The sequence below is a fragment of the Drosophila mojavensis genome, unplaced genomic scaffold (assembly GCF_018153725.1).
Source record: "Drosophila mojavensis isolate 15081-1352.22 unplaced genomic scaffold, ASM1815372v1 contig_36, whole genome shotgun sequence".
Taxonomy (NCBI): domain Eukaryota; kingdom Metazoa; phylum Arthropoda; class Insecta; order Diptera; family Drosophilidae; genus Drosophila; species Drosophila mojavensis.
The window spans coordinates 11,308,871-11,335,874 of record NW_025318858.1 but is presented as its reverse complement, the minus strand read 5'-3'; the positions used below and the strand labels follow the sequence as shown (position 1 = coordinate 11,335,874).

At 37.5% G+C, this 27,004-nt stretch overlaps 5 protein-coding genes across 5 annotated transcripts; 2 read left to right on the top strand and 3 right to left on the bottom strand.

Annotated features, from left to right (window-relative positions):
• Positions 1-1,670: 1,670 nt before the first annotated feature.
• On the bottom strand, positions 1,671-2,506 carry LOC6576551 (trypsin). Its single transcript, XM_002002504.4, has one exon. The coding sequence runs from the start codon at positions 2,504-2,506 to the stop codon at positions 1,703-1,705; it is 804 nt and encodes a 267-aa protein (XP_002002540.4). The 3' UTR covers positions 1,671-1,702.
• A 5,282-nt stretch (positions 2,507-7,788) lies between these two features.
• On the bottom strand, positions 7,789-8,613 carry LOC6576550 (trypsin-like). Its single transcript, XM_032728921.2, has one exon. The coding sequence runs from the start codon at positions 8,591-8,593 to the stop codon at positions 7,817-7,819; it is 777 nt and encodes a 258-aa protein (XP_032584812.1). The 5' UTR covers positions 8,594-8,613; the 3' UTR covers positions 7,789-7,816.
• Positions 8,614-19,501: 10,888 nt separating this feature from the next.
• On the top strand, positions 19,502-23,224 carry LOC122757299. The gene is made up of 5 exons (XM_044009094.1): positions 19,502-19,569; positions 19,635-20,058; positions 20,149-21,710; positions 21,768-22,074; positions 23,135-23,224. Exons 1-5 carry the CDS (start codon positions 19,502-19,504, stop codon positions 23,222-23,224), a joined length of 2,451 nt encoding a protein of 816 aa, XP_043865029.1.
• Positions 23,225-23,754: 530 nt separating this feature from the next.
• On the top strand, positions 23,755-24,705 carry LOC122757298. The gene has a single exon (XM_044009093.1). It carries the CDS (start codon positions 23,755-23,757, stop codon positions 24,703-24,705), a length of 951 nt encoding a protein of 316 aa, XP_043865028.1.
• Positions 24,706-25,266: 561 nt separating this feature from the next.
• Positions 25,267-25,734, bottom strand: LOC6576549. Its single transcript, XM_002002502.4, has one exon. The coding sequence runs from the start codon at positions 25,732-25,734 to the stop codon at positions 25,267-25,269; it is 468 nt and encodes a 155-aa protein (XP_002002538.3).
• Between the last annotated feature and the right edge of the window lie 1,270 nt (positions 25,735-27,004).

Here is a 27,004-nt window from a genome sequence, read left to right as displayed (position 1 = left end):
ATTGGTCAAGAACCTTTCTGGCCACTTGTTGCCCAAATACCAGCCACGCCCACAATTGTGCTTAGGTTTTTTAATGTGAATTAAATATATAGAAATGTGAATTAAGATGCCCTAAAAGCCTAAGAAAAAATTAAATAAAAATATAAAAAATAAAAAAATAAAATAAAAAAATGATTGTACAAAAAGTTGGAACAACAACAAGGACAACCGCAAGCTCAAACTGTGCAAACTTTTTAAGTGCAGAATTTATAGCTGGCGATTTGTTGTCTGGCCGGCTTTTTCTCTACTCCCCCCTCGGGCCATGCCCCGAAACGCCGCACTCGCTTTTCCACTAACCCATTTGGCAGCCCACAATTTGTTCTTAATGGTTCAACAGAATCAATACAATGAGAACTTCTCCTCTGTGGGTGTGTGTGTGTCTGTGAGTGTGGGGAGGTGTGTGAGGGTGTGTGTGTGTGCATTTTAGAAAATATGAAAAGTCAAGAAAAGTTTTATGGTAAATGAGTAATGAGTGGCCTGACTGGCTGACATTATGGCCAGCCTCAACAGCAGGCAAATGCCAACTTCATAGCCAAAGCCAGCGAGCATTGAGTTTGACCCAAATAAGTTTTGTGGCGCAGCCCCAAATACCCTAGAAATTTTATAAAATGGCTATGTTTGAAATTGATCAAAAGCGTTGCAGATCGATAGTATTAATTTTTTATTTGCATAATTTTTGTTTTACTAATAAAAACTTAAAATAAAAATACAAAAAAAAACTTTTCTTGAATGTAAAATATATTAAGCTTTAAGAATTATGAAAAAATAGGTATTTTAAATATATATTAAATATTATTTAATTTTCATTTAGTTTTATATATTTTGCATTTTTTAATTATTGTATTTTTTGTTTAAGTTTTTAATATGTACACTCCAAATATTTTTATAAAAATAATTGTTCTTAAAAAAATTTTCTCAAATAGCAAAAAAGTGAATTAATTTGTATATTATTAATAAAAAATATTTTTGAAAAATCATACTATCTTATATATGAATCATAATATCTCATATAGAACGAAATTGTTATAAATAATCTCACAGCTGACTTCTGCAGCAGTTGCTAGACATTAAAAAATAAAATACATTTTAAGACAGATTTTCAGTTAAAATTAGTAATTTTGTGCACTAAAGAAGTTCAACATGCACTTGAGCAATCTTTTAATGTTTATGACTGGCTATGGCATCAGCGGAATAATTAATTAAATATGCGTTCGCTTGAGCTTAAATTATTTGGCTTGTAACTAGAAGCAGCTAAAGGCGAAATTTTCACACATCAGCCATAACTTGACTTAATTGATTTAAATATGATTGATGAACTCATGCACACCCTCTCACAAGCACACCCACATACATATATATAAGCATTTTGAAGAGGTGCGTTTGACGAAGATTCGAAAGTTCTGGGAAAATAATGTATTGGTAAGTCTTGAAAAAATGTTCCTAAATTCTAAACAAAATTGAATAATTTAAAACAAATTTGTCAAAAAACTCTGTAATTTAATTGATTGTTCTTAATTTCATAATAAAGATGCCAAACAATGTTTTTAAAGTCAATTGTATTTAAATTTGTTTTACCTTTAGAGTGACTAAATAACGAAGTTTCGTTCAATAAATAATAATACCTAAATTAATCAATTGCTCATATCAATTTTATTCATTTCATTTACAACTCCGCAGCTGTGGAGACAATCCAAGAGCGAAGAGAGGCCACATCAGCATAGACACCAGGATAGCTGACCTTGGCACAGCTTTTGCCCCAGGAAACAATGCCGACAAGCTCACCATTGGCGACCAATGGGCCACCAGAGTCACCCTGGCAGGCGTCCTTCTTCTCGGAGTAGGCACAGACCATGGTGTCCAAGATCTGTCCGTCGGCATAAGAATATTTCTCCGAGTCACAATCTGATTTCGCAACCAAGTCAACCTCAACCTCTTGCAGGAAAGTAGTCGATGAACACAACAGGAAGCAGGTGGTGCCCCAGCCGGTGACGACGGCAGGTGTGCCCGTTGGTGGTGTAGCCTGGGCCAGAGGCACAAAGCGCACCTTGGCGGATTGGCGAACGGGAGAGCTTAGCCTGATCACGGCAACATCGTTGATCATCAATTTGCTATTGTAGCCCTCGTGGAATTTATAATTGGAAACGGTGACAAGTTCGCCGCCCTCATTACGGTCCGTAGAGCCAATGCGAACCTGGATCTCGTTTGCCTTATACGACTGCAAGCAATGGGCAGCGGTGACAACTGTCTGGGCGTCGATCAAGCTGCCGCCGCAGAAATGGGCTCCCTTAAGGGTCTGGAGCGACACCTGATAGGGATGAGCCTCAATGGTGGTTGGCACGCCATTGACGATGCGGCCGAAGGGAAACTCCTGCTCGGGCATGCCCTGGCAAGCAGCCAGGCAGGCCAACAGGCCAATGAAACTCACAGTCAACCGATTCATATTGTTAGCAAATACTAAACTAATCATCTATCGTCCCACAGTGTTTTTATACTGGCGCTTATCGAACTGTTTGCCACAGTACCTGTAAATCAAGCGCCATCTATCGTACAGCCGTGTCGAGACCTCATAAATTCTCGGAAGACATCGGTCAGATTAGAGTAGAGTAGCACGCGCTCAATGTTATTATGACGAAGACATATACTAAAAATAAAATCTTGTATTATTATAAATTATGTTTACCGAAGATACCGCAATCTTTAAAGTAATAAAAATCCCTTAGACGAAATTTTAAGACTTTATAATAATATATAGTGTGGTATATAATTTTTTTGTTATTATAATGTAATATTAATATATGTATAATATGTATTAAATAAATTGATAAAATGTTTTATTAATATTATATATAATATTTTAAATTTATAAATTGAAATTTATAATTTTTATTTCGCCCACAAAACGATATTAATATAATATATTATAATAATATGTTAAATTTAATTTAGAATTTTTGCATGTACTATGTAGGAATCCAATGCTTCATCATATGAATTTTTAAGTCTACCTACTAACTTTAACACACACACAAGCTCGGTTACCGTCACATACACACAGACACACATAAGCACTCACACACACGCTCATTTGTGAAATTGACACAGTTCCCCACTTGAGTTTGCCGCTCGGTCAGACCCAAACACTTCCATTCAAGCGGGCATAAATTATTATTATATTATGCAAAGAAAAAAAAGAAGAGGAGGCAAGGGAGACAAAGTGGCAGCAAGTGATTTTTATGCGACTAACCCAAAATCTGACAGTTGATTGCAGCGCAGCGCAGATGATTGAGATAATAAACCTGTTCGCATCTGAGGTTCAGGCTGAGACCGAAGCTAAAGCAAGTTAAAAATTGTTGATTACATTTGAATCCCAGTCATAACTGTCAGAAAATGGCTTGCTCAGCTCGGCTCAGCCTTGCCATGCCCACACAGTTGGCCCCTGACTGAGACCCAATGCCATCTGCCATTGATGGCAGCCCGACGTATATGTTATGTGCACAAAAGTCGGCTGTCATTATATCATAAACATATAAGTGCGACAGAGAGAGAGAGAGAGAGAGAGACAAGGAGTGAGAAAACTCATATTAATGCTGTCTGTCATTGTTGGGGTCGAGCCAGCACTCGCCCTCAACGTCCAGTTGTTGCTGGTTCTATCGACAGACCCTCGCAATGCTTTTCCATTCAATTCCATATAATTATCATACGCTCTACTTTATTTTGAACTCATGTAAATGGAACACTGCCGATAAGCCACTGTGTTATAAGTTTCCATTCTTATACACTTTCCATGTTATGAAACTCACTTAAAATCATCAATTCTGCATGAGACTCAGATAATGACCATACATATTTTTATATATTTTAAACAAAATTTGATGTAGATTTTAAATACAATAAAATTCAATTTGTATTTTAATTTTCCGTCTCATCTAGTTAATATTCATAATGTAATATTTTACTTCAGAAAGACTCAATTTTAATGCTGTTGAATATCGAAAATCAGACACTGGACTAAAAAATTATATATGAAATAAATAAAATTTATCTAGTTTCTCTCAATTTATTTTTTCCAATAATACAATAGTTATAAAATGGGCAGTGGAGAATATGAATAGTACACACAACATTGATTGGTAAAACTTATTGTTCGGGATATTTAGATTCGTAGTTAAAATAAATATATGTTGTTATTCTCTATAGTTTTAGTATTTTATTTGATGCGAACTTGCAAGCTTTAGTTTTATTTTATTTGAGTCTTTTAATTATTATTTTGTTTTAAATGATATACATATATATATTACTTGTTTTTTTTTTTTTTTTTTTTTTTTTTTTTATGAATATAATTACTTTTTCACATTTATATAATTATTTTATACTTTATTTTATATTTTATTTATTTGTTTTGTTACCTTTTTAATTTTAAATAAAATATTTCTATGCTTATTTTATATAATTTATTTCAAATTAATATAAAGTAATATTTCTCATCATTCATTGAATTTCATTTATAATTATTTTCATTTATTTTATTTATAAATTCGATAAATATTAATAATAAAAACTTATTAACTTATTTCATATCCAATATCTCAACTTCAATCCTATTAACTAAACTGCTTTGCTAAGCTCCAAGTTTCCCCGACATCTTAAAAGACAACATTCAAATTATGATACTCTAAATTTCCAACTGTTGCTAAATTGCCTTAACTAACGAACAATTTGAGGTTAGGGTGTTCGCCTGTTTATGTTGCTCGCATATTTTGGGTTGCACATCAGCTATTTGGGCTGCATGCCACATGCCGCATATGCCACACGACTGGCATATAATTTTACACCTGCCTGAGCGAACGAACATTGCTGTCGCACCTTTCCCCCTCTCTCTCTCTCTCTCTCTCTCTGTCTCTATCTCTTCCTCTTTCTCTTTCCATTTTGCTGCCAAGGCGAGGGGGGGCGTGTAGAAGGGGACATGAGGCAACCTTTGTTGTTCTCGGGTCAATTGCTGTCCATTTGAGCCAGGCCCAAAAATATGCAATACTTTTTTCACATCACTTTGGTTCTTTTAATACTAATTCACAATGGTGAAACGACTGTATTGGTTATGTGGAAAGACCGACTCTCTGTCTATAGACTTGACTTTTGGGACATGGAGTCGTGTATATAATCGAACTATAAAGATTTTCCCAATCCGCTCATTATGGGCATGGAAAATCGGGAAAATTGTATTTTCTACCATTTTAGAGTTAGCAATTTAAGGAACAATTAAGTCACTTTCAATATCCCATATTAATTTCAATAAAATCAATACTACTTGACTTGTACAAGACAGATTGCAAATAAAAAAGGAAAAAAAAAAATACTACTTGAGGACGTGGCAAATGGAAAAATTAACCTGGTAGCTTTTGGATCGTGAATGAGTATTTTGCAGTCGGTGACGATCGACAGCACCGTTTGGTGGGCAAATATGATACTAAATCACGCCGTTGCCATGCAAAGCATTTCAGGCAGTTGATTATTGTACAAACTATGCAGCCACAAGCTGAGGCTGGAGCCGAAGCTGCAGCTGAAGCTGTGCAGCAATGTGTTTCGGAAACGTTGTAGCACAGTGTAGATTTTCTATTTTCGGGCAGCTTTACTATATGCAAACTAAATGGAATATTGATAACTGTTTGTAAAATATTGTGATCAATCGTATTTATTGACTTTTACTTAATATTCAGCAATATTTTGAATGGAACTTGTTTCAGATTACTTTTGATTGATTTCGATTATGATGGGGGCTGTATCGAGTATTCAATTGAGTGTTGGAACTTGATGATGATGTGATGAATATAGATGAAAATAATATATAAATTGCATCTAAAAATAATATAATGTATATATTTAAAGTAGAATTTTAAGTTGAAAATGCAGTTTAATATAAAATGATGGAATAAACAAGTGAGAGACTTTGCTATCGGGCATTACCGACTGTAGCATACTCATTCCTAGCCCAAACGATGCCAGATCCATTTTTCCATTTGTCACGCTACCAATTTGTCATATACATATGTATGTATACACAGATTTTTAATGGGTGAATCAGTAAAATTCTTGTAATCTTGGGAATCTTCCTATATATGAGTACACGTTCCAATATACTCGCTTCACTTTAGTGAATGAGTATAATCATTGTATAATAGTCGAACGGCATCTCATTGACCTTAAATTTAAGATGGAATTATATATTATAAATAAAATAGAATTAATTATAATTTTAATAATGTAAATTATTCATTCCATTTACATTATTAAAATTATAATTAATTCAATTTTATTATTCATATTATTCCAGTTATAATGAAAACATTTATTAATTTGTTTTGTTTTATTATTTATATTTTAATTTTTATTCTAATAATTTATGGGCTAAAAAAGCCAAGTTTAAAAAGCTGTTTCCATATTCTCAAAGTTGATTGACAGTAGCGATGATTGATACCATCGAGTGTTATCAGTTTTCAGCCCTAAATTTAAAGTAGCCAGTGCATCATAGGCGATCTTACATGGTTCTCATTTATTCCTTCGGCTATGTACTGACAGGATCAGCTAATACAATATAATAATATTATTATTTTATTATTTTAATTTGAATTTTGAATATTTGACGTTAATATATTTTATATTTTACTCTCATCTATTCAGTTAATAGCAACTATGTTAAACAGAATCGCTTACTATAGGATTTGTGACTGCCGGCCTTTGTCATTTGTTTAGCCACGCCCTCAAGCAACGTCCAGGCGGGAATTTAGATTAAAAATGTTTTTCTTTTAGTTTTTTTTTTTTTTTTTTTTAGATAAAATATAAAATATAAAATATAGACGCGACTTTTGTCCGACCAGTCCACACGCACAGTCTGGGCTCCTGTGTCGTTTTGCCCAAGCTGTGGGCGTGTCAGTTTGTTGTCGTTGTTGTTTTCCATAAAGCTGTTAAATACTTAAGTGTAATTTATGGCATGCGATATTATTCGTTTGTGCTGTCATGTTTGCGAAAAGTTTTGCATATGGCCAAAGCTAAAACGGGGCCCAAACACAAAAACTGAAACCAAGTCGACGACAAGAACTCAATGTATCTTATGGATATACAACGTATTATGGAACAAACTCAAGTCCCAACACACACAAACACACACCCACACACACGCATAGAGAGACAAACTCTTTTATATCCCTCTGCCCACTCAGGCAGTTAGTCAAGTTGTCGTCGTCTCCGTCGTCCTGCGTCCTTGCTCATCCTCGTCAAAAGTTCTACACTCACTTCTAATAATTCTTTGCATATTTTCAGCTGGTTTCGAGTGGCTTGTTTTGTGGCTGAGTTGTGGTTGGAGCGAACGAGCGTGTGTGTGTGCGTGTGTATGCCAGTCTATTAGAACTTAATAAATGAGCAAGTTATGGACAAGTTGTGCCATGACATGCCTTGACTGTTGCTACTTCTGCTGCTTCTGCTGCTGCTGCTGCTGTCAAGTGGCTAACTGATGGCACGATAATGTTTACAGATTGACATTGGGCCATGAGGATTAAAAGCCATTAGAAGCTAGCACAAATTGTGGCCGTCCAGAGCCAACAAACAAAGAACAAAAAGAAAACCAATTTGTGGCTCAACCAGAAATGAGCTTTAAGCTGCAACAGAGCCATAAATGAATTCGAATCTCATTTTGAGTTTAGCTCACACATGATTGGAAACTGGATTCAAATTGCAATGAACAAGCAAACAAAATAATTGCATTTTCAAATTTTATTCATTTCCTTTACAACTCCGCAGCTGTGGAGACAATCCAAGAGCGAAGAGAGGCCACATCAGCATAGACACCAGGATAGCTGACCTTGGCACAGCTTTTGCCCCAGGAAACAATGCCGACAAGCTCACCATTGGCGACCAATGGGCCACCAGAGTCACCCTGGCAGGCGTCCTTCTTCTCGGAGTAGGCACAGACCATGGTGTCCAAGATCTGTCCGTCGGCATAAGAATATTTCTCCGAGTCACAATCTGATTTCGCAACCAAGTCAACCTCAACCTCTTGCAGGAAAGTAGTCGATGAACACAACAGGAAGCAGGTGGTGCCCCAGCCGGTGACGACGGCAGGTGTGCCCGTTGGTGGTGTAGCCTGGGCCAGAGGCACAAAGCGCACCTTGGCGGATTGGCGAACGGGAGAGCTTAGCCTGATCACGGCAACATCGTTGATCATCAATTTGCTATTGTAGCCCTCGTGGAATTTATAATTGGAAACGGTGACAAGTTCGCCGCCCTCATTACGGTCCGTAGAGCCAATGCGAACCTGGATCTCGTTTGCCTTATACGACTGCAAGCAATGGGCAGCGGTGACAACTGTCTGGGCGTCGATCAAGCTGCCGCCGCAGAAATGGGCTCCCTTAAGGGTCTGGAGCGACACCTGATAGGGATGAGCCTCAATGGTGGTTGGCACGCCATTGACGATGCGGCCGAAGGGAAACTCCTGCTCGGGCATGCCCTGGCAAGCGGCCAGGCAGGCCAACAGCCCAATGAAACTCACAGTCAAACGATTCATATTCTTAGCAAATACTAAACTACTCAACTATTGAATCCCACTCCTTTTATAGTAATTCTTATCACACTGATTGGCAATCAAATTTTAAATCGAGCGCTGTGTCGAAGGCTCATAAATTCTCGGCAGACTTCGCTTAGATTAGAAGAGTAGAATTAGTGTTAAACGACATCATAATGAAGACACAATAAAACTGAAATCCCTGATTATTATAGATTATAGGTGCCTGAGATATTACATTTCATGTAAGTAATAAGTCTTCTTGTCTTATGAAATTGTAAGACAATAGTTAAACAAGCCGCTAAGTAATGAAAGGAGCTAATCAATGCTAATGCTAATAATTAATTTAATTGGTGTAAACTGCATTTGGTATGATAGTTCATAATAATCATAAAGAAAAAGGCTTTGAAATATCTTATAGTTAAGAGAAGCATACAAAATCAACAGAAAATAGTGTAAGTGTACAGGCAATATATATAATACATATATTATAACTATAAATTTATCGGATAGTTTGAATAAAATAACAAATAAAGTGCAGATCGAGATCTTAGATAATTGTGAACACCCATTCGGTTTTGAACTTTTTTGCTGATGATCAGCACATTTACGATTATAAATCATTAGGTACATTTCATGTGATATAGACTGGGTATCGATATCAACTCATCTATATTATATGTATTATGATCAAGAATATATACTTTGTGGGGTCTGCCACGCCTCCTTCTGTCTGTTACATACTTTTAACAAAACCATTATACGCTGATTTCCCATTTTCAATGGGTTCAGGGTATAAAAATTTCAATAAAAATTTTAAAAATTAAAGTAAATTAAGTTCCCATTATACAAAACGTTCCTCAGTTAAAAACTTTAAAAACACCTGTTATAAACAGTGTTGTAAATAATTATCTATTCATGTAATATATTATATATATATTTTTTTTTTATAAATATATTTATTATCTTGTCGCATTGTCGACGAAAATCTCTGAGGGACAAATGCGCAATCAGAGCGTTGAGTAAAATACAGAGTGTTTTATCTTATCAAGTGGCTTACAAAGCCAGCGTTGGACAGCGGGAGCGTCGGAGTTACTCGAAGACAAATGTCGACCAGTTGAGCTGACCCAAAGCAAAGAATTGTGGCAAAAAATGAACATGAACATGACCATGAATTTCAGCTGCCAAAGTTCATTTTTAATTTAACGAAAAAAAAAAGAAAGAAAGCAACAAATAGGAGCAGAAGAAGTAGAAGCGGAAAATATATAGAAGAAGCGGACAAACGTAACAATCTATAAACCCGCAGCAGACAAGAGTTCGAGTCCTTCAGTTCTTGTGCACTGAAAGTTGTTGATATCTATTACTGCAGATTTGAAGTTGTTCGCCGGCATCTCAACTCACTTAGCTCACATGTCGAGTAGGTGGCCGAGGCACACACACACACACACACACAGAGAGAGAAAAACGGAGGGAGCGGCAGATGTTGGAAGGTCTTGCGGGAGTGAAGGACTTAAAGACAGTTGCCAGTTGAATGGAACTGACTTCAAGCTGTGCAAGGCAGCCTTAACTGCCAGAAGGGTGAGGAGTCCACACAAGAAGCTCACACTCACACTCGCACACACACACACATGTGTGACATGACAGTTGGTTTGGTTTGGTTTGGCTGTGCTGCGAGGCACGTAACGCATTGCAGTTAAGATTTGGATTTGGTTTTGGCTTGGGTTTTGCCAGCTCGCTGGCTCTGAGCATATCAAAGGCAAAAAACTACAAAACACTTATCTGGGTGACAAATAGAAAAGCGGGCGCGCCGCTGCCAGCCAGCATGCCAAGCATAATATCTTCGAGTAGATTAAAAAAAAAAAAAGAAAGCAAAAACTAAACAGAAACATGAAAAAAACAGCTGAAGAAGCTGTAAAAGCTGTGGAAGAAAGCGAACTCTATACACGAAAAAAAAAACAAGTAAGAAAGCTCTAGTCGAGACTGCTCGACTACGAGATCCCCTGAACCCTTGGAGCAATAGATATTTCAATACTTTTTCGCGACTTTCAGCTTACACAAGAAACACGCACACACACACACACACACGCACGTACGCACACACACACACACACACACGCACGTACGCACACACAGGTATACATACACACACGCATACAGACACACATACACACACACACGCATACAGACACAAACGCATACACACACACACATACACACACACATACACACACAAGCACCCACGCATAAACACGCATGGGCTGCAGTGTGCGCTTACTATGAGAACTTAATTGTTTAATAACTTTTTTTATGGACGTACGATCTTCATGAAACTTTTAGATTATGATTATAACATGAATATGCATGTAATTGCCAAAGCACAAGTCTCTAGTATTTGAAATACGCTTTTTACAAAAGTGAGGGTGAGGGGGTGAATTTAGAGGTGGGGGGTAAATTTTAACAAAAACCGAAATTGTATAAATTGCATATAAGCATACATTAAAAATTTGGAGACTCTAGCAATAAAGGTGTAGAAGATATAATTTTATAACTGGGTTTCGATAAGGTTTTTTATCGATAAAAAAGATCGAGATGAGTTATCGATTTTTAATGATAAACTTGATATGCGCGCTGTAATTACGGACATTTAAAAAAAAATTTGAAGTCTCTAGCTCTTATATCTTCTGAAATCGACGCGTTCATACATACGGACAGACGGACAGACGGACAGACAGACGGACAGGGCCAAATCAACTCAGCTCGTCACCCTGATCAAGAATATATATACTTTGTGGGGTCTGCCACGCCTCCTTCTCCCTGTTACATACATTTCAACAAAACCATTATACCCTGATTTCCCATTGAAAATGGGTTCAGGGTATAAAAAAAAAGAAATGCAGCGCAAAGAAAATGACGCACGTTGTGTTCATAATAAAAATGGCAAACAGTATGTTTGTATGGTTGACTGTGTGTGTGTGTGTGTGTGGGTGCCTGTCTGTGTCCTAGTTGTTCATAGGGAACAGGTGCCTGTCCAAGCATGCATACACATATGTAAAGCTATGCGCTTGGATGGGTGTGTGGAGGTAGACAACTAACGGGCCCTGTGTCTAACATCTAATATTATTCTCTTACTTTTTTCAATTCTATATTTCCATATACTTTCCGCTATAGCGTAAGTAGTAATGTGACTTAAGGAAATACTCTTAAAATATGAATTAGTATTTGAGAGCACACAAAATAAAAGTATAAGAATTTTAGCATAGGTATAACTAAGTTAATTAATTATTAACAAAAACTTGTGTAAAATTATTTCATTCCTATCATTAGCCAAATGAGAATAAGACAGTCGAAAATAGAAACTGTACTAGGACCGAATGACCGAATGAAATGGAAAATATTTAAATGTTTATTTGACAATGAAGATAACACGCAGAGTATATTAAATAAAATGATTAAAATCTAAAAGATGTCTAAATCTTTTTAAATAAAGAATACCTGAACAAAATCAATAAATATATGCATATATATATATATATATATATATATATATATATATATTTGATAGACTGAGAGAGAGAGAGAGAGCGAGAAAGAGAGACTATTATAATATTCAATATGAAATATGCATTAAATGACTTACCATTCACAAGGGACTTCAAGTTACAAATTTCTTCGAATTTTCCTATTATTATATATGTATATAGCATATTTCTCTGTTCTTATATCCTGTTTGTTAATATTTGCAAAAGGACTTTATCTTAACAAGATCAGGGCCAGTGCCCAAGTCCATTTGAGTTGTTTTTTATGTCTGACTGTCTGTCTGTGTGGTATTCCGTTTGCCATTTCCTATATCATTTAAAATCATTTTGCAAGTTTTGAGCTGTTTTTTGCATCCCTTCAAGGACTGCTTGCCTCTGTATTTTTGTTGTTTTTATTTTTTACTGATTTCTTTATCCTGTCTCATGTGTGGGGATTTGTTGCTTGCTTATCAGTTTCCTTTGGCCTCAGTTGCACGCGCCAGAGCACCTCCAGGGAGACACAGACACAGACACAGCACATGCGAGTGCGAAAGCGAGAGGGACACGGAGAGGGAGCGCAATGTCAAGTGGTTGAGTAGAAAAAGCCTTGGCAGAAATCTGGGATTAATTTAGCGATAAGTCCATGAGCTGTAAATAAGTATGAAAATGTTTGCATTTTATTGGCTTATTGTTTTTGGATCTCTTCTTTTTCCTTTATGAAGACGAAGAAGAATCTATTCCAGTTACTTTAACGCAAGAGTACATATATAGATATTGAGATTGATATAAGTATACATGGAAAATTAAACCTACCTTAAAAAACTTGCATAGCAAATTTATTTGAATTTTTTTCGAATGAAATTTTGATAGGAGTATATTATATATATATTTATTTATTTATTTCAATTATATTTATATACTCTGAATTCGAGCAAATAAAAGCGATAGAAGCAGAAAATATTTTTTTTTTTTTATATATTTGCTCTGTTTATATATTTTTTGCGCTATTATATTTATTCATTTATGTATACAAATTTTATATATATATATATTGTATAGTTCCCCATCAATTCACAACTTTATTATGCTCTTTAATCTACTTTAATTCCAATTCCTCACACACCTATTCATATTTTTCATTTTAATTTGAAACTAAACCATAAAAAAGAGTTAGCACTTAACTAACTGCAAACTCTTCAAAACCCATAAAAAAATGACGACCCGTTCACAATTTATAAAGGAGCTGGGCGTAGATCATATCACATAAGCCTAGTGTTACGCTGCATAGCAAAAACAAAAAATTAACTTATGATAGGAATATTCTCATGTTCTTTTTGTTTTGGTCGTTTTCATGTTTGTTTTTGTTTTCCTCTCATATAAGGCATAAAAAACAAAACCGTAAAAACAACAAGAGCAACAGCAACAGCAGATTAATTTGTTATTAAATTACAACATAACAATATCTAATTTCAAAGCGGGGGAAATAGCCCTGTCAGTGTGTATGTGTGTGTGTGTGTGTATGGGAATAGGAAGCAGATCCTTTCCCTTGGGTGTGGCCATTGTTGCCAGGCCGACACAGCCGCCAGTTGGGCCTATTAACCACATTTTAAGCATAATTGAATTTTGTGCATAAATTTCGGTTTATGGGACGCAGTGAGACCACGACCCAGGCAGATTATTACATTATTTACTGTACAGGCGGCACAGTCCAGCCGGCAGTCTCCAGAAGCTCACGGAGTATGGGCGGGATTTGCTTCAGTGTGTTGTTGTTGTTGTTTTTTTCGGGCAGACGACAGGGCATCAATTTTATATGATGCTCGCTGGGGTGAATTCAATGAATTTCACTATGCAACCTGAACAACAGCAGCTCCAAACTGTTGCAAGAGAAGAAAGAGCAAAGAAATATATATGAAATTTATTTTTATGAAAAAAAAAAAAAAAACATTTTTTCAAAAAGTGTTGCCAAATTCGATTTTTTTAAAATTGTATTCACATATTTTTAAGCCAAAAATGGCAAAAATGGTTTTCAGGCGAAACGAGTTTCGATTACAACATTGAAAAAAATTTTATTCCCTGCAGTGTTCCCGCTTCGAAACCATTATGAAACTAAAACAGAATATTGAAATGGATACAGCAAAAGCTTGTATAATGCTAAAAAAGTTTTAGCAATGGAATTTTTAACATTTCCTTGCAGGATAAAAACCATGTTATTTCAATTTCAAAGTCTTTAACTACATAAGGTGAGTTATTAAGAAAAGCGGACAGCATGGAAACATTATTTTATAATCAGCTTGCCCCAGCAGCCATATGAATAATATATATAAATTCAGCTTAACTTTATTATAAAATATGTCTTTATACTCATTCACGAAAATGTAATGATTATATTGATTTTTTTTTTTTTTTTTCGTATTGCTGTCCGTCTGCCCGTGTGAACGCAAGCCATTTCGACGTGCATATCTTGAATTATATGAAGCTTTTCCCAAACCGCTCAATAGGAGCCCCGGAAAATGCAATTCAAGTAACTCAGAAACCATAGAGAGTTAAAAAAAAATCTGAAATATATGCTCGCATTGACAACATCAGTCGAAATAGATGTGGCGGACATATCTATGTCCATTGGGGGTGTGGCATATAATGTAAAACTGTAGCTTTTACAGTTTTAGAGCTAGAAACTTATAATTTAACAACTAAATTACTATTAAAATTCTCCATTGATTTAATGTGGTAGCTCGCGTATAACCTTCTTACTTGATATCCAACTAGATTGAACTGTAAATGGCTAAACAACATTTTTAATCGATAAAGATTTTACTCTGTTTAGAATAATTTATTTTTATTTATATTTATATTCAATATCATAGTCAATATATTGAAATAATATTCAGTGTATGTTTTAACATAGTCAGAGGTGCAAATAATATTATTATTAAATGATACTTAACCACACTCCGATGTACGAAATTCCAACATAATTAAAAGCACTAACAGAAAATCAAATATCTTGATCATTATTCCTCTATAGTTTTCCCCTACAAATCAAAATTGCAGAGCTATTTTCGGCCATATTTTTGTGCCTTTTTGTTGCAAATTATACCTGGTATTTGCCATTTGGCAGTTGTATTTGAGAGAGAGAGAGGGCGGAGGCAAAAAGCTAGCAAGGCGAAAGTAAGGCAAAAAATAGGAAAATAAACATCAGGCAGCACAACGCAAAAAGCAAACAAAGTCGGCAAGAGTTAAGTTACAAATATTTACAGCCCAAGAGCCGCCAAAAAAGGAAATCCATTCGCACTACCATTCACCCCGTGCCCACCATTTCACCCCATCATCTAGACTGCTGTTATATGCCGTTTGGTATGCCGTGGGCCGTCGCGACGATGACTTAATAGATCTTATTAAAGTACGCGACGCGCAACTCTAAAATATATTTTTCTTCATTTTACATCGCGCTTCATTATTCTCACTTCTCCTTTTCTTTACATTTTAGTTTTAGAACTATCTGAAATAGAATGCTTTTGTGAAAATATAGATAGGTAACTGGCAGAGGGAAGCGTGGCTAAATTCTGAATCAGGATGACGAAGTTGAGTTGATCTAGCCATGTCCATCTCTCACAAGCTATAATTTTTAAATTTTATATATACATACTCGAGGAATATGCAATAGCAATAGGTTATCATATTTTTTCGTTATCTCATCTCACTTCATTGAATATTGTTGTTGAATACTGTTAGAGCTGTAGAACTTATCAACTCTTTTCAGGGCTCAAGGGATCTCATCATCTCTCAAATAATATTAATATTTACTCTTAAATTATAGGCTTTGCTTTTTAGTCAGAGTATCGATAAATTCGGAAATAATCTTTAGCCTAAACAAGAATATTAAATGCAGCCTTCTTGGCTACCCCGCCACAGACCGAATAAATAAAGACATTTATCTTTGGCAACATTTTGTTTGCTTGGCCTGCCGAATGGACCCTCTGCAGTTGCGAGTGAAAGCGCTCCGAAGCCACATAAATTTGTGGTCCCCATTCGTTTTAATGCCCCGGCCCACAAAACATTTTCGGCTGTCGTTATTGGCCAGCCAGGTTGCAGGGCTCAGTGAGCAGACAAAAGTGTGGTCAATATCCAATATCCAACAGCAGCAAGAAGTGAGAAGCGCAAACATGACCAGCCGAAAAACAAATTATCGAATTAATTTGTTTTTGTGGCCAATTTAATAAGCTGTTTCGCACATTATTTGGTCAAGACAATTGTTTTTCTTTTTTTTTTTTTTTTTTTTTGCAAATAAAACTAATTGTTTGGCCAAGAAAAAAATTAGTTAGTTAATTGTCTTGTTTGTGAGTTAATAAACATATAAATTATAATTTTACGTACTTTGATTAGGCACAATTAGCGATAGGGGAATTTTCCCAATAACAACGCTAGCTGGGAATTTACTCAAATCATGGGAATTTGCTCAAGTTTGCGCGAGTTTAATCTTATCTCAACGTATGCAACTAAATCTAATGTGAGTGCGGGTATTCTCCAATTACGCTTTTCAAATGTATATCTGTTGCAAAGTATTTCTAATCGTTCACAGAATGATTTCATTCGCCAAGTACTGATTTAATAGGATGTGAACCGGTTATGAACCGGTTATGCACAGATTTTGAATCATTTGTAATAGGTTGGACTCAACCTACTGAATATTTTCAGATGACTACTGTCTAGGTTGAAATAATTAATGAGGTACAGATAGACCGCTTCTCAACACTCTTTGCAGTATTTTTCTTTTATTTTTTTATTTATTATAAATGCAAAGAGTAAGAATTCTATTTTTAAAATAAATAAATTAAATATTTTATTTTTATTTTCTATTAAATTAATTTCCTTTTAAATAATGTCATATTATTAATTATAATTATTATTTATTAATTCTTAATTATTGATAATTGCTTCAAAAATAGTTTTATAAGCCAAAATTTATTTTTATTATATTTTCTCAATCTGATTCTAGGTTCGTCTCATTTTTATTGTTTTATTTATTTAATTAATTTAAAAAAAAATTTATTAAAACAATTTTAATAACATATATATCTTAAAATTGAAATAAAATATTCAAATAAATTATAATAAAAAGTGTTTTTTTTTTTCGGTTTCTGCATAGCTTTCTCAATCTGTTTTTAGCTTCGTCTCATTTTTATAGTATACTATTTACTTTAAAGATAAGATGTGATCTGATCAATAGAATAAATTTTTAATATGAAGCTCTCTTTTCTGTGTTCATGACCCACTTTTTTCATTACTTAAGCGCAAATGACAATTCGAATTGTTGTGTCTAAGATGTCATTACTTAGATTGCAAGTGAAGACCTTTGGCCAAGGTCTCTGCCGTTTGTCGTTGGTGGTGGTTTTACACAAACACACATACACCCACGCACATACAGCCAATAGTTAAGTACATACACACACGCACACACAAGCACACACTGTCAATGGCTAAGTACATATTGTTTAAGCACATATGAACCATCGAAGGATATACGAATATGAGAAGTCAATTTTACTTTAAACACAAATGCCAAATGGCATGGCCATCAATCAAATGACACAATAGTCTGAATGATTGATTGAATAACGATAAGTGTATTAAAAAATTCTTAAATATTCGTTAATACTATGAAATATATACTTTAGCTGTTGCCAAAGCCGCTTTATATATATTTAAACACGATTGGGTAGCATGTATATTTAAAAAGCTCGAAGTTTTCATACGTGTGATACTCTGTAAAGTGTTGCACTAGGGTTCTTATTAAAAATATGGAATATATATCTATAAGTTTTATAGAATATAATTTATATTAATTCAAATAAAACTACATCAAAATATTAAAAAAAAAAAAAAAAAAAAAAAAAAAAAAAAACATTTTTATATAGATGGGTAACGAGAATAAAATTAAAAACTTACGTTCAACAAGCAATTTTCAAAACTGATGATCTAATATTTAAATGCTATATATTTATCGATAGCTGACAATAGAGGATAAAATAAAGCTAGTGATTAACTTTACATTAATTGTAAAGTATAATAAAAAATAATAAATAAATAAAAGTGTGCTATCGATCTAAAGAGTAATATCGATAATCAATCATGTTTACAGAATTTACATCGATATTCAATAATATGTACAGATTGACAGCCTTTAGTGTAAATCGATCTTATTTTATCACAAATATTTGTAATCGATGATGTCTGTAGCAGAAAAACTGATAATCGATCTTATTAACAGTACCAAAATCAATATTTAATAACTTCTATAGAAATCGATCGGATATATGTATATAACAAATAGTAAAAATGTTGATAGATCGCATTTGCAAACGAGAATCTAAAAACAGCAACCGATAGTTTTTAGCGATTTTTAAACCTTTGTATATGTTGGGCTCAGCAATCATCGCTTCATTGTAATTAAGAGCGGCAGTTCATAGAATATGTTATCATGTAAGAGAATTTGTAACGGAGATCACGCTCTCCCTTTTGCGTTGTCTCTTTCACCCACGCACCGGCTCAGCTTAATCCGCCGGCTCGCGTACATTGTAATTAGTATGCAATTAACTCTTGTTTAGAGCAGATGCTGTGTTAGATTGACTATTACAAACATAGTAGCGGACAGCACGACAGCCTAGTCGCTTGCTCGCGTCTATCACATAAACTCTGTAAACTCAAATAATCGCTAATAAACTAATCACTAAGTAAATTCAATCGTTTAATAATTTAAAGCTATTCGAAAAATCTCGATAGCTCAACATTTGGTGACCCCGACGTGATTCTCTTTTCGTTTCTTTACATATTTGCATATATATATTGACAACATCACATACATACATACACCCGTGAACATAAGCAGTGTATATAGCGATTAGTTGCGTGCCGTTACTTTGCCAATTCGCCAGACACTCTTTCGTTCGGTCTGCAATACACTGGCGCCCGTAAAAGTAGTACACCTGCGAAAACTTCTGCAAATGACAATCTAATAAAGAATCAACTAATTTCTGAACTATGTCTATGGTTAGTAACTGCGTGTTCTATAGCTTCAATCTATAAGTGATTAAGTTTGCATAAGCACAGTGTAATTACATGCTTGCCGTTATTCTTCGTTGACATTGCACTTTTTCGCCACGGCTTCGATACGAGCGCGTCCATAATAATCGTACCGGTGTGCAACAATTCATACGTGTATATTATTTGAGTACCATAATATAATTCTTTGCCAGTTTATTAAAGTTGCAAGTACTCTGCTCGACAAATACGACTTATTCCAAGTCTGCGCTATAGCATATATACATTTACTTACTCTTGCAATCGCGCTCGCACCAACGACTTTGAACTCTATCGTGTTGCTCTTGCTGTACTCGTCATGGCGAATTTAGATGCTAGTGCAGTTGCTCCCGAAGATCGCGTGCGGTTTTATAAGCTCAAGGTACAGTCGGTATTTGAACGCGTAAAAAAGCTACAATCAAGGTCGATTCAGATGCTCTTGCCGATCACAGTGACAGCACTCTAAATGTTCTACTGGAGCATATCGACAAGCTAAGCCACTCCTTTAGCAAGGCCCATGAAAGTCTAGAGGAGCTCGACTTTACTGAGATGTCCAGCAATTTGCGCACTGACTTTGATGATTTAATAATGGTCATGCAGTCAACAATAATGTCCGAAGTGCAAAGTCGTACTGCTCAAGTGCATCATAGTTCCACGTTTAGCCGTCCAAGTGACCCTCCTCGCGCATCCGCTCCCAGATTGCAGGCTGCACCTGCGTTGCCGCCATTAAAGTTACCTACGTTCAGCGGTGGATATGCTAATTGGGCTGATTTCTACTCAATGTTTTCTACAATCATTGAAAGTCGGCCAGAAATCAGCAATATGGAAAGACTTCAGCACCTCCGGTCCTGCCTCGATGGCGCAGCGTTGGATACGGTTCGCTCTTTGGAAATTTCTAATGATAATTATACAATTGCCATAAATTTATTAAAGCAGAGATATGATAACCGACGTTTAATCTTCCAGGCCCACATCGTAAAGATCTTAGGTCTCAAAAGAGTAGAAAACGGATCCATAATCAAGCTGCGTGAGCTATCTGACAGCTTCAATGTCCATATGCGTGCGCTCAGTAGTCTGGGCACAACAGAGCAGATAGCCAGTGCCATGATTGCTCAGATACTGCTACAGAAGCTTGATGAGGCCTCACAAGCTAAATGGGAAGAGAAATTGGACAACTCAGAGACGGCTCTTCAGATACCCAGATATGAAGAAGTCTCCTCATTTCTTGAGCTTCGTTGCCGTACTTTGGAATCGATGAAATTTGCTCTTACAAACTATTCGTCAAGTAAGCCGATGAATTCTTGCAGTAAGGTTGCTACCAGTAGATCAGCATTTCTCGTAACCGGCCACAGTACTCACAGTTGCAATTTTTGTAATGATCTTGAGCACACAATCTACAAATGCCCAAGATTCGCAAACTTGTCTCCTAGTCTTCGCCTGAATGAGGTCCGAAAGGCTGGCTTATGTTTGAATTGTCTCAAGGGAGGTCATCAGTCGCGACAATGTGGCTCGCGCAGTTGTCGGGTCTGTGGAGTCAAGCATCATACGCTTCTTCATCTCGGCCACTCCAGCACATCGCAGGCAGCAATTCCGCCCCATCAACAATCTTCAACATCAAGAGTACAGACCATCCCTCAGCCCTCAGCACCAGCCACTACTCTCTTATCCAAGGATCGGCACAGCGATGTTGTGCTCCTGGCTACCGCAGTGGTTCTGGCAAGGAATCGGTTTGGCGAGCTTGTTCCTTGTCGTGCGCTTTTAGATTCAGGCTCTCAACTACATCTCATTACAGCCAGATTTGCGAATCTCCTGCAACTTAAGAGAACAAAATCGGTGGCATCTGTATGCGGCGTAGGCGACTCCAATGTTGCCATGGATGGCAGCAGCATTTGCCTCACTCTTCAAGCTCATGCATCTGAATATACAACTAGCATAACGGCTATGGTAGCTACAAATATAACTGGCAGGCAGCCCAGTTCTAATGTGAATACGAGCAATTGGAGCATACCGCAAAATATAGTGCTGGCAGATCCAGCTTTCCATAGGCCGCAACGAGTAGATCTGCTTATCGGAGCTAGCCTGTTTTATGATTTGCTCTGTGTGGGACAAATCAAGTTGATGCCTGGACTTCCATTGTTACAGAAGACTCGTCTTGGTTGGGTTGTATCAGGTGGCGAGGCTCGCAACCACAACTCCGTGCTAATAGCTTCAAAGACGCCTTTGGATCCGATTACAGACTCCTGTGCTGATATCAAGTTGGACAGTCTCGTTCGTCGCTTTTGGGAAGTTGAGCGCTGCAGCGATTCCATTGTAAAGTTCAGCAAGGAAGACTCAGACTGCGAAGCGCATTTTGCGAGGCATTACAATCGATTGGCTAGTGGCCAATATACAGTACGCCTGCCTGTTAAGCTTAGTTGCGAGCTTCTTGGAGATTCTTATGAGCAAGCGCGACATCGGTTTCTCAATTTGGAGAAGAAATTGAGTCGTTTGCCGCATATAAAGTCTCAATACTCAGCATTTCTGAAAGAGTATTTTGAACTTGGTCACATGTCACGCGTTCCTCTAAATTCATTCCATCTATGCAGATATTTTCTTCCTCATCACTGCGTTCTGAAGGATGATAGCACAACTACCAAGCTTCGCGTCGTCTTTGATGGATCTGCATCTACAACAACTGGGCATTCGTTGAATGACATTCTAATGTCAGGTCCCGTCATTCAGCCAAAATTAGTCGACATATTATTGCGCTTCCGATCTTATCCAGTTGCACTCACCGGCGATATTTGCAAAATGTATCGTTGCGTGAAAGTACCTGAGCCGGACAGCTATCTACAATGCATTTTATGGAGGAATTCGCCAGATGATGAGTTGGAAGTTTTCAGGCTTGATACGGTAACATATGGAACAAAACCAGCGTCATTTTTGTCTGTGCGCGCCATGCATCAGCTTGCCGTAGATGAAAGGAACGCATTCCCAGTCGGGTCCGACGTACTGCTTCGCGATTTCTATGTTGATGATTTGATTAGTGGAGGAAATTCAGTCGAAGAAGCAAGACTTGTTATGCAAGAGACAGCTGGAATCTTGGCATGTGGGAAGTTTAAATTGAGGAAGTGGTGTTCAAGCCATCCCATGGTGCTGGACGGCGTAACAGACTGCGACAAGGAATCGCTCATTAGGTTCAATGATGGCAGCGACATTACAAAGACACTTGGCCTTGCATGGGATCCGGCATCTGATCAACTTCTTTTCTCATATCTAGCCCTGAATTCAGCCTCTAAGCCCTCCAGGCGCTCTGTTCTCTCGTCTATTGCTAGGTTTTATGATCCCCTCGGCCTGGTCGGCCCAGTAATAACGAAAGCTAAAATCTTCTTGCAACAACTCTGGAGGCATAAACTTGATTGGGATGAGAGTCTCCCGTCTGCATGTCACACTGCATGGCTAGACATTTGCAGCAACTTTGGCAATGGTCTTAGTAGTGCATTTCCCAGGCTATCATTAATACCAGGATCGAAGGTTGAGGTCCATGGATTCTGCGATGCCAGCATCGAGGCATACGGAGCTTGCATTTATATTGTATCCAGAGGTCAGCATACCATCAGCAGGTTGCTTTGCTCTAAGTCTCGAGTTGCGCCTCTAAAAACGCTCACGGTTCCCAAGCTGGAACTATGCGGGGCAGAGTTGCTTGCGCGTCTAATGAATGAAGTGGCTCGCTTAGGCATTTTCGCAGGCGAGTTTCATTGTTGGTCTGACTCTACTGTTGCGCTTTCTTGGATCAATGACGAGCCCGGACGATTTAACGTTTTTGTTTCAAATCGCATCGCCACGATACAAGATCTCACATCAGCAATGGAATGGCACTATATACCTACAACACTGAATCCCGCGGATATATTATCTCGGGGTGCATTGCCCTCGGATTTAAATGCATCATTACATTGGTTCAACGGTCCAGGTTTCCTCTGTAAGCCCAGATCTCAGTGGCCAGTCTCAGCACTTCCAGAAAGAACTTCAATTGAGCGTCGAAGAACTGTGCTTCTTGTAAAGGACGCAGTCCATGATGTCTCTATGGACTGCAAGTTTGTGAATTCTTTCGGCCGCTTGCAGCGTACGTTTGCATACGTATCAAAGTTTATTAAAAAAAGTCATGGTCCAGGAATAACCCTAGCAGACATCCGGAACGGCACTCATATACTGTTAAGAATGATTCAACGAACACATCTCTCAGACGACATAAATGCTCTTCGAAATAAAGGAATGGTTCCGTCATCCAGCAGTCTAGCCTCGCTGTCACCGTTCCTTGATGAGATTGGGCTGCTACGTGTCGATGGTCGTCTCAAAAACTCAACTTTAAATTTCGATAGTCGCCATCCAATTATTTTGCCCAAAGTTCATCCAGTAACTAGAGCCATCATAATGCATTTCCATCAGCGAAACTTGCACGCTGGTCCCCGAGCAGTGCTAGCGTTGGTTCGTTCCCAATATTGGCCAATTGGAGGTAGAAAAACTGTAGCCAGTGTAATTCAGAGATGCGTAATTTGCTTTCGTGCAAGGCCCCGACTCGTTGAACACATAATGGCAGATCTACCCAAGGATCGAGTCGACGGCTATCGGGTCTTTGGAGTGACTGGAGTCGACTTTTGCGGACCCTTCTTTTACAAGCCTGAGTCACGAAACAAGGCGCCTGTGAAATGCTACGTTTGTGTGTTTATTTGTTTTGCTACGAAGGCTATTTGGTTGGAGTTAGTCAAGGATTTAACTACCGCGGCATTTTTGCATGCACTTCAACGTTTCATATGCACCAGAGGAAAGCCAAGTCAAATCTGGTCGGATAACGCCACAAACTTTCTTGGTGCCCGCAATCAGCTTCAGGAGTTGAAGCGTCTATTTCTGTCAGACACCCACCAGAAGGCTGTGAAGGATTTCTGTTTGGCAGACTCAATCGAATGGCATTTCATCCCTCCACGATCACCTCACTTTGGTGGCTTGTGGGAGGCTGCAGTGAAGACAGCGAAGCATCATTTTTACCGATGTGTTGGGTCCTCCGTCCTAACTTACGATGAGCTTCGCACACTGGTTTGCAACATCGCTGCTGTCGTTAATTCACGCCCTTTAGTTTCGATTTCAGAGCACCCATCAGACATAGACGTGTTGACTCCTGCGCATTTTATCAACGGTGGCCCTCCTTCGTCCTTCAGTGAGCCAAACCTGACAGGGCTCAATTTTAATCGTTTGGATGCTTGGCAGCGCGTAAGCTATCTCCAGCAGGTGTTCTGGACTCGTTGGCGGGACGAATATCTCAACTTGTTACAACAGCGAGCGAAATGGAGAACTTCCAAACCTGGCTTGGCTGTTGGCAACATAGTTCTTGTGAAGGATGAGAATCTACCTTCACTTAAGTGGCCACTAGCCAGAATAATCGAACTTATCCCTGGAAGTGATGGCGTTGCACGGGTAGCCCTACTAAAAACAGAAGCTGGCGAGATAAGAAGAGCTACAAATAAGCTCTGCTTGCTGCCCCCTTAAGGATTCTGTTGAAGACTAAGTCTTCAACGGGGGAGGATGTTGGGCTCAGCAATCATCGCTTCATTGTAATTAAGAGCGGCAGTTCATAGAATATGTTATCATGTAAGAGAATTTGTAACGGAGATCACGCTCTCCCTTTTGCGTTGTCTCTTTCACCCACGCACCGGCTCAGCTTAATCCGCCGGCTCGCGTACATTGTAATTAGTATGCAATTAACTCTTGTTTAGAGCAGATGCTGTGTTAGATTGACTATTACAAACATAGTAGCGGACAGCACGACAGCCTAGTCGCTTGCTCGCGTCTATCACATAAACTCTGTAAACTCAAATAATCGCTAATAAACTAATCACTAAGTAAATTCAATCGTTTAATAATTTAAAGCTATTCGAAAAATCTCGATAGCTCAACAGTATACATACTATGAATTATGTATGTTTAATACAGTTGTAATATTTAATATAATTATTTCTAGTTTAGTATAATTGTAAAATCAACTTCCTAAGCTTCTTGGAGAACTACCTTACAGCAAAGTAGAGGATATCTACTAGTCGTATCGCTATTCTATTTTCTCTTGCTGTTCGCTTTTTGTTGTTTCGCCACATCCGCTGCTGTTTGGCCTGCCTGGTAAACATGCTGCCCAGCTGGCTGGGAAGCTGCGCACTTGAGCAGATTCCTTTTGTCGCGACTCATGCGTCTGCGAACCGCCATATATTTCTCATGAATGAGCGCGTACAGCTCCTGCTGAAAGTACTCGTGCTGTTTGTTGATATGCCCATTGCAGTTGGCATTCATGTAGTCACGTCGTATTTGCCCGTCTCGATACCGGAACTCGCGCCACAGCCACTTTTTGTCAATAAAGTCCAGAGTCTTGCGCTCGAGCGGTGATTTCTTATAGTTGGTAATCGCGTGTAAGATGAAATTTGCATTGATTTGTTGCTGCAGTGCCAAATGATTCAGCATCGGTTGTTGACTGTACGACCAGGCTGTATATTTAAGTGGAAAACTGTGCCCCAGCTTTAAAGCAGCCATTTTTGGCATATCTTGCATATTCCTGCAGATTCCGTAAATTTATTTATACTCAGTTGCTCACGCCACATTACTAAAGCGTTGACTAGGCATAGGCGTGTATTTATATACAAAACAATGATGTGATAAAAAAATATATAATATATAATAATAATAATAATTCAATAATTAAAAATATATCTAAGCAAATAAATAATAAAAAATTAATAATTGTAAAATTATGACAGACCTAAAATACAAACATATGTACATATGTAAATAATTATTTCAATTGACTAAACTTAAAAATGATTTTTATATGGAACGGATAATTCTTGAAGAGAAGTACTATTAATATTGGCTTACAATGACTCAATCAGAAACATCTACACCTTTAAAAACCATGCAATGATTAGCTATATAGGCCCGCCCAATGGCTGGCTTTAACATTTTTGGGCAATTGTTGAGCAGCCGTAAAACAATTGTTGAACAAATCACGCACAGGAGGCCGAAGTGTTGTTTGATTCATGACGATTCGAAGTGCGATTAGTGCTACCAAGAATATTGCTCGCTAAGCATGACATACACTCACACTCATGCATTCACTCATACACACCCACACCCACATACACGCGCACGCACACTCACAAGCACACGCACAGGCACATCACATCAGCAGTTCAGCAGTTCGATGAGTCTGTCGCATTAGCCTATTCAACAAAATCGTTAGCCAGTCAATGAACACAATCGTTAAGCATTACACTAGGCAACAAAATTTTATCGCCCCCCTGTTGGGCGTCGCGCCGCTTCTGTTATCGAGTCAAGTGTTGACGGCTTATCGCCAATAATTGTCACGCCCCCCTTATCAATGCTAGACGCCTTTGCGTCAACTCCAAAAAACAATGAGCAAATCCATTCGCTTGCTAGTTGAGTTGAGCTCTCACAGAACCCTTGAACTTAATCAGGATTTAATTACAAGCGTCGAGCTCATGTTGAGCACCACTGTAATCGCATGAAAACACGTTTGGTGGCGTGGTATTACTATTTTTGTTTTTTTTTTTCGACAATATATAAAGGTATCTAGGAAGGAACTATTTAGTGTTTCAAAAATGTTGTTCTTATCTTCAAAATTTGATTAGAATTCAACTGCAAATGGATCAAAGCATTGCCAAAAAGTGTGAGTTTCTGTAAAGGAGAACCAAAAACTTAACATTATTTATAGTAAGACTTGCTCTAGTCGGTAGTGCCCTATTTAAGCATACACTTAGTCCAATCATTTCATTTCTCTTATATA

Bases quoted from the DNA above. Each gene is read 5' to 3' on its own strand.
- LOC6576551 (XM_002002504.4), bottom strand. From the start codon at position 2,506: ATGATTAGTTTAGTATTTGCTAACAATATGAATCGGTTGACTGTGAGT.
- LOC6576550 (XM_032728921.2), bottom strand. From the start codon at position 8,593: ATGAATCGTTTGACTGTGAGTTTCATTGGGCTGTTGGCCTGCCTGGCC.
- LOC122757299 (XM_044009094.1), top strand. From the start codon at position 19,502: ATGGCGAATTTAGATGCTAGTGCAGTTGCTCCCGAAGATCGCGTGCGG. The intron at 20,059-20,148 runs GTTCGCTCTTTG...TTAATCTTCCAG, and splicing joins ATGGCGCAGCGTTGGATACG to GCCCACATCGTAAAGATCTT. The intron at 22,075-23,134 runs GTAACATATGGA...TCAACGGTCCAG, and splicing joins AAGTTTTCAGGCTTGATACG to GTTTCCTCTGTAAGCCCAGA.
- LOC122757298 (XM_044009093.1), top strand. From the start codon at position 23,755: ATGGCAGATCTACCCAAGGATCGAGTCGACGGCTATCGGGTCTTTGGA.
- LOC6576549 (XM_002002502.4), bottom strand. From the start codon at position 25,734: ATGGCTGCTTTAAAGCTGGGGCACAGTTTTCCACTTAAATATACAGCC.